The sequence below is a fragment of the Netta rufina genome (assembly GCF_964035555.1).
Source record: "Netta rufina genome assembly, chromosome: 9".
Classification (NCBI taxonomy): Eukaryota; Metazoa; Chordata; class Aves; order Anseriformes; family Anatidae; genus Netta; species Netta rufina.
In genome coordinates, this window is record NC_140132.1 from 17,721,030 (window position 1) to 17,728,058 (window position 7,029).

Below are 7,029 nucleotides of genomic sequence, written 5' to 3' on the forward strand. Positions count from 1 at the left end.
CACCGCACGCCCCGGTTCCCGGTACCGGGAGCCGCAAACCGCTCCGGGTGGCCGCCAGCAGCCCCGCTGGGCTCCCGGCCGCCCCATATGGCCCTGACCTCCCCGTTACCCCCCCTCGGCCCCGTTACCCCCCCCCCAGCCCCGTTCCTCCCCCCCGGTCCCGGTCCCGGTTCCCCCCCCGCCCGGTGCCGGTCCACGCGAGGGGCGTGGCCACATCGCTAAGCCCCGCCCACTCCCCCGCCCCTAACCACGCCCACACACCCCCGACCCTCCGTCGCGCGGCGGTGACGTCAGGGCGGCGGCGCGCGCTGATTGGCGGCGGGCGCGGCGCAGGCGCAGTTGTGCCCGGTGCGCGGCTGAGGCGGCGGCGGAGCGGCGGGGCCATGGACGCGGGAGGCGGCGGGGGGCAGAGCCGGGTGCAGGGCGGGCCCGGCTCGGGCGGCGACGAGAAACCGGCCCCGCCGTGGGGCAGGGAGAGGCGGGAGCAGCCGGCGGGGCCCGAGAAGGAGCAGGAGCTGGTGAGGGGCCGCGCTGAGTCACGGCGGCACCGGATGAGGGGGAAAAGGGGGGCGTGACGTCAATTCAGGGGGCGTGACGTCACCGGGGGGGCGGTGACGTCACCAAGGGGGTGATGGCGGCACCGGGGGGGTGGTGGTGACTCTCACCGCGGGGCTCCCTGCGGTGGGTGAGGGGGGCGTGACGTCATTTGGGGGCTCCCCGCGTGACGTCACGGGGGTGACGTCACGGGGGTGACGTCACGGGGTGCCCCCCCCCGGCCTACACGCAGCCCTCACCCCTCTGCCCCCCCTTCCCCCCCCCTGCAGTCGGAGGAGGACAAGCAGCTGCAGGATGAGCTGGAGATGCTGGTGGAGCGCCTCGGGGTGAGTGCCCGGCCCCAAAACGGTGGGATCTGACCCCAAAACAGCGAGATCTGACCCCAAAACCGGCCCCAAACCGGCCCCCTGACGGCCCCTTCCCCCCCCCCCCAGGAGAAGGACACGTCCCTGTACCGCCCTGCCCTGGAGGAGCTGCGGCGGCAGATCCGCTCCTCCACCACCTCCATGACGTCCGTCCCCAAGCCCCTCAAGTTCCTGCGGCCGCACTACGGCAAGCTGAAGGAGATCTACGAGGGCATGGCTCCGGGCGAGAACAAGGTGAGCGCCCCCCTGCCCCCCCGCCGGGGCCCTGCCTTTGCCCCCGGCGTGCTCCCGGGCCACCCTCGCTTCCAGGGGGTGTGAAGATTTCGGCACTGTCTCCATCTCCCCGCAGCGCTTCGCGGCAGACATCATTTCTGTGCTGGCCATGACCATGAGCGGGGAGCGCGAGTGCCTGAAGTACCGCCTGGTGGGCTCCCAGGAGGAGCTGGCGTCGTGGGGGCACGAATACGTCAGGTAGGGCTGGCTGGGAGCAGGACCTGGGAAAGACAAAGGGCCTGGGGTTGATTTCCCTGGGATTTCCTCACCTCCAGCCCCTGCAGGAACACAAAGCGCCTGTAAATAGTGTGCAGAGCCCCAGCAGCTGCTTCGTGTCCCTGGGCTGAGCTGGTTCGTGGTGCTGACCTCTCTTTCTCCCTGCAGGCACCTCGCGGGGGAGGTGGCCAAGGAGTGGCAGGAGATCGACGAGGCGGACAAGGCGCAGCGGGACACGCTCCTCACCCTGGTGAAGGAGATCGTGCCCTACAACATGGCTCACAACGCCGAGCACGAGGCCTGCGACCTGCTGATGGAGATCGAGCAGATGGACATGCTGGAGAAGTACATCGACGACAACGCCTACTCCAAAGTGTGCCTCTACCTCACCAGGTGAGGGGCCGGCGCGGGTCCCGGTGGGCGCGGGACCTGGCGGGTGGCTCACCCTGCTGTCCGTCTGTCCGTCTCCTCCTCCAAGCTGCGTGAGCTACGTCCCGGAGCCCGAGAACTCTGCCCTCCTGCGCTGCGCCTTGGGCATCTTCCGCAAGTTCAGCCGCTACCCCGAAGCCCTGCGCCTGGCCCTGATGCTCAACGACGTGGAGCTGGTGGAGGACATCTTCACCTCCTGCAAGGACGTGTAAGCGGAGACTCCCTCCCTGCCCTCTGGGACTTCAGCATGGTGTGGTGGGGGTGCAGCCCCCCTACATACAGAGCTGGGTTGGATTCTGCCTCTGCTGGACGTATTTGTGGGCTTTTGTCCCTAAAGTCAACGTGGGCAGGAGCAAATCATCTCTGGGCTGCTCTCGTGTGCCCCCAGAGGAGGGTGGTTTGCTCAGCGTGTGTTTGTGCCGGGGTCTGGGCACCTGCAAAGCCTCTCCCCTCCCTGCAGGGTTGTCCAGAAGCAGATGGCCTTCATGCTGGGCCGCCACGGGGTCTTCCTGGAGCTGAACGAGGACGTGGAGGAGTACGAGGACCTGACGGAGATCATGTCCAACGTGCAGCTCAACAGCAACTTCCTGGCCTTGGCCAGAGAGGTGAGCGTCTGGCTGGGAAACGGCCCAGGGGCTGCCCCAAGCTGGGATCTGCTCTGGCTGCCCTCAAATCTCTGTCCCCACAAGGCCAGGCAGCACCTGGAGAGGCTGCCCTTGCCCAGCAGCCTCCTGCGGCGTGTGGGCGAGGAGATAACCCCCTCTCCCTTGTCTCTGCAGCTGGATATCATGGAGCCCAAGGTGCCGGATGATATTTACAAAACCCACCTGGAAAATAACCGTAAGGGCTTGCATCGCGGCCTCGCTTGGCCCTGGCTTTGGGGAGTTGCTGGGGGTCCTGGGACGGGCAGGAAGCCCTCTGGGGACCCCTGGCCCTGCATGGAGCAGGCTCTGCTGCCCGCCGTGGGCTCGGGCACCTCTTTCCCCATGGGAGAGGACAGATTTTTGACGGTGTGGTGTGGGACAGTGTGGCTGGGTGCCCTGCTTCCTGCCTGCCTCATCCTGCCGTCGCTCCGCAGGGTTCGGGGGCAGCGGCTCCCAGGTGGACTCAGCCCGGATGAATTTGGCCTCCTCCTTCGTGAACGGCTTTGTGAACGCTGCCTTCGGACAAGACAAGCTGCTGACAGACGACGGCAATAAATGGTTGTACAAGAACAAGGACCACGGTGAGACAGCCGGCTGGCCGGGGGCTGCAGCTGCCCTGAGAGAGCCCCGGGGTGGTGACCCTGGCCCTTTTGGGGACCTGCTGAAAGCGGGGCCGTTGAGCACAGCTCCCCCGGGGCCGCCTCCTGCCCAGGCAGGGCGCATCGCCGGGGGCTGACGTGGGCTTTTCTCCCCTGGCCCCCAGGGATGCTGAGTGCCGCAGCCTCGCTGGGCACCATACTGCTGTGGGACGTGGACGGGGGGCTCACACAGATCGACAAGTACCTGTATTCCTCAGAGGATTACATCAAGGTGAGTGCTGCTGACCCCAGCCCGAGTTTTTTGGCCCCGTGGGGTGGGCTGTGTGTGTGCATGGCTGGCTCTGGAGGGGCTGGATGCGTCCCAGGCCTTGGAGCAGCTCGCAGCCGGGTTGGGGAGCTCTAGGAACTCCCTGGAGCGTTTTTGGGGTCCTTTTCTTGCAGAGCTCCAAGCTCAGGGCTGCTGAGCTGGCTCCAGCGTGGCGCTGCTCGCTTGGTCCCATCCTGGGGGGAGGGTGAGACCTGTGGGGTGACGCTGGTCACTGCCTGGCAGTGAGCTCCGTGTGCTGGTGGCCGCTGCGTGACGGCGCCTCTGCCTTGCAGTCGGGAGCCCTCCTGGCCTGTGGCATCGTCAACTCGGGAGTCAGGAACGAGTGCGACCCGGCCCTGGCCCTCCTGTCCGACTACGTCCTCCACAACAGCAACACCATGCGGATCGGGGCCATTTTCGGGTAAGGGAAATGCCCCCAGCCCCGCTGGCTGTGTTGTAGCCCCCCACCCTAACGCTCCTCTGGGCTCTCCGCAGCCTGGGGCTGGCCTACGCGGGCTCCAACCGCGAGGACGTCCTCACCTTGCTGCTGCCCGTGATGGGAGACTCCAAGTCCAGCATGGAGGTAGGGAGCGAAGCCGGGGGTGGGTGCGTGGGGTCCCGCAGCCCTGCCCGGGCCCTGACAGCTCCTGGGGGTGCCAGGGCTGTCCCGCAGCCCGTTTGGGCTCTGTGTGTTCCTGCCTGGCGTTGTGCTGTGCCAAATCATGACCGTGTTTTCCCCTTCTGAGCCACTTGTGGGATGTGGGAGGCCGGGAAGCCGCCAGGTCTCTGAGATTCTGAATTTCTGGAGGGACCCGAGGGTGTTCTGCGCCCTCCCTGAGCTCACAGCCTCTCCTCCTCTCCTCCAGGTGGCTGGCGTGACCGCCCTGGCCTGCGGGATGATATCCGTGGGCTCCTGCAACGGGGACGTCACCTCCACCATCCTCCAGACCATCATGGAGAAATCGGAGACGGAGCTGAAGGACACCTACGCCCGCTGGCTGCCGCTGGGCCTGGGCCTGAACCACCTGGGTAAGGGAGGGGCAGCGCCGGCCGCCCCCGGGGCTGGGGGCTGGGAGCTCGAGCACCCCCCCCAGCCGCAGGGCTCTGACCCCACGCTGCCCCGCAGGGAAAGGGGAGGCGATCGAGGCCATCCTGGCGGCGCTGGAGGTGGTGTCCGAGCCCTTCCGCAGCTTCGCCAACACCCTGGTGGACATCTGTGCCTACGCGGGTGAGTGGGGCTGCCAGGGGAGCAAGTTCTGAGCCCTCCACCCGCTGATCCCGGCCCTGTCGCTTTTCCCCCAGGCTCGGGGAACGTCCTGAAGGTGCAGCAGCTCCTGCACATCTGCAGCGAGCACTTTGACTCCAAGGAGAAGGAGGAGGACAAGGACAAGAAGGACAAGAAAGAGAAGGAGAAGAAAGAGAGCTCGGCCGACATGGGGGCGCACCAGGTGGGGGGAGGCGCGGGGGCTGCCACCGAGGGGTTCCCGGGCTCTTTGTGGGATTGGAGCCGAGGGAAGGCAGCTCCCCGCTGGCTGCCCTGCTCCCCGCGTCCAGCTGGGCTTTGGGGGGGGCTGTAGGAACCTGGCTTTGGGGCTGGGTGCTCCCTGCGCTCAGCACTCGTGTCCCCGCAGGGCGTAGCGGTGTTGGGCATCGCGCTCATCGCCATGGGCGAGGAAATCGGCGCCGAGATGGCCCTGCGCACCTTCGGGCACCTGGTGAGTGGCAGCGGGGGGGCAACACGGGGCTGGGCACAGTGGGAGGGGTTTTGGGAAAACTGAACACGTCTCTGTAGGCTTGGTAAGCCGGGCGGGGGCCACCCCGAGGTGCCAGGACCCGGGGCTCAGCACCCCCCCCCGTTCCCTCCCACGCAGCTGCGGTACGGGGAGCCCACCCTGCGCCGGGCCGTGCCCCTGGCCCTGGCGCTCATCTCGGTGTCCAACCCCCGGCTCAACATCCTCGACACCCTCAGCAAGTTCTCCCACGACGCTGACCCCGAGGTTTCCTACAACTCCATCTTTGCCATGGGCATGGTGGGCAGCGGTAAGGCTGGGAGGCACCTGGGGGTCTGGTGGGGGGACACACTAAAGCCCTAAACCCGAATTTCTGCCTGTGACCCCTCTTTTCTAGGTACCAACAACGCCCGGCTGGCTGCCATGCTGCGGCAGCTCGCCCAGTACCACGCCAAGGACCCCAACAACCTCTTCATGGTGCGGCTAGCCCAGGTGACGGCCCCACGGGGTGGGGAAGGGGCAGGTTGGGGTTACCCGTGTGGGGTACCGGAGGCGGTGGAGTCCTCGTGGTGCTGCTTTCAGGGATCCTAGGACTTGTCCCACTGCATACTGAGGGGTTTTCTCTGCCCCCCCAGGGCCTGACCCACCTGGGCAAGGGGACGCTCACGCTGTGCCCCTACCACAGCGACCGGCAGCTCATGAGCCAGGTGGCCGTGGCCGGGCTGCTGACCGTCCTCGTGTCCTTCCTGGACGTGCGCAACAGTGAGTGCTGCGGGCTCCGTGCCCCTCTGCCCCGTGGGGTGGGTGCTGCTGGGTGCTGACCCTATACCCCCTCCCCTCTGCCCCCTTCCAGTTATCCTGGGCAAATCCCACTACGTCCTCTACGGGCTCGTCGCTGCCATGCAGCCCCGCATGCTGGTCACCTTCGACGAGGAGCTGCGGCCCCTGCCCGTCTCGGTTCGGGTGGGACAGGTGAGGGGGCGGCCAGAGCTGGGGACGGGGTGCTGGGGGGACCCCATCTGTGCCCCTTTCTCATCTCGCTTCTCCCCGGCAGGCTGTGGACGTGGTGGGCCAGGCGGGCAAGCCCAAAACCATCACCGGCTTCCAGACCCACACCACCCCGGTGCTGCTGGCGCACGGCGAGCGGGCAGAGCTGGCCACGGAGGAGCACGTGCCCGTCACCCCCATCCTCGAGGGCTTCGTCATCCTGCGCAAGAACCCCAACTACGACGTTTGAGCTGGGGCAGGGGGAGGGCTGGGGGGTGGGAAATAGGCGGTGTGGGTGGGTAGGGGTAAAACTTCTGGTGTGTTTTATTTGTTTGTTTTTTTTTTTTTTGTAACCGAGAGTTGAGGAAATAAACTCTGCGGACACTCGTGCTGCTGTGTCATCCTCCTGCTCTGCGCCCAGCGGGGCCTTTGCGCAACGCCCTGTGGGGTTGGGTGCTGCTGCCCCCGGCCACCCCGCTCCTTCTGCCTGGGGCTGGAGGGGGGAAGTCCCTTTCTGGTTCCCAAACCCCGCTGTCCTGTTTGCCCAAACCTGACTGTTCTGTATCTCAAACCCTGCCATTCGGTTCCCAAACTGTGCACTTTTGTTTTCCCAAACCCTGCTGTGCTCTTCCCAATCCCTACTGTTGTTTTCCCAAACCTTGCCCTTCTGTTCCCAGATCCCACTGTCCTGTTCCCAAACCCCCACTGTTCTATGTTCCCAAACTCTGCCATTCTGCCTCCCAAATCCCAGTGCTGTTTTCCTAAACCCCGCTGTTCTGTTCCCAAATCCCACCATTCTCTTTTCCCAAACCCTGCCATTCTGTATCCCAACTAGCCCACTATCCTGTATCCCAAACCCTGCTGTTCTTTCCCCAAACCCCACTATTCTGCATTCCCACATCCCACTGCTCTTTCTCCAAATCC

General features: G+C 65.9%; 1 protein-coding gene across 1 annotated transcript; it reads left to right on the forward strand.

The window, feature by feature from the left end:
* The first annotated feature begins 340 nt into the window (after positions 1-340).
* On the forward strand, positions 341-6,366 carry PSMD2 (proteasome 26S subunit ubiquitin receptor, non-ATPase 2). Its single transcript, XM_084291649.1, has 21 exons — positions 341-518; positions 825-881; positions 990-1,154; positions 1,270-1,391; positions 1,578-1,802; positions 1,888-2,046; positions 2,299-2,443; positions 2,618-2,678; positions 2,917-3,063; positions 3,246-3,352; positions 3,682-3,809; positions 3,884-3,971; positions 4,255-4,417; positions 4,515-4,616; positions 4,691-4,836; positions 5,020-5,103; positions 5,260-5,428; positions 5,516-5,610; positions 5,754-5,880; positions 5,972-6,090; positions 6,173-6,366. The coding sequence occupies exons 1-21, from the start codon at positions 384-386 to the stop codon at positions 6,353-6,355; spliced, it is 2,727 nt and encodes a 908-aa protein (XP_084147775.1). The 5' UTR covers positions 341-383; the 3' UTR covers positions 6,356-6,366.
* The last annotated feature ends 663 nt before the right edge of the window (positions 6,367-7,029 follow it).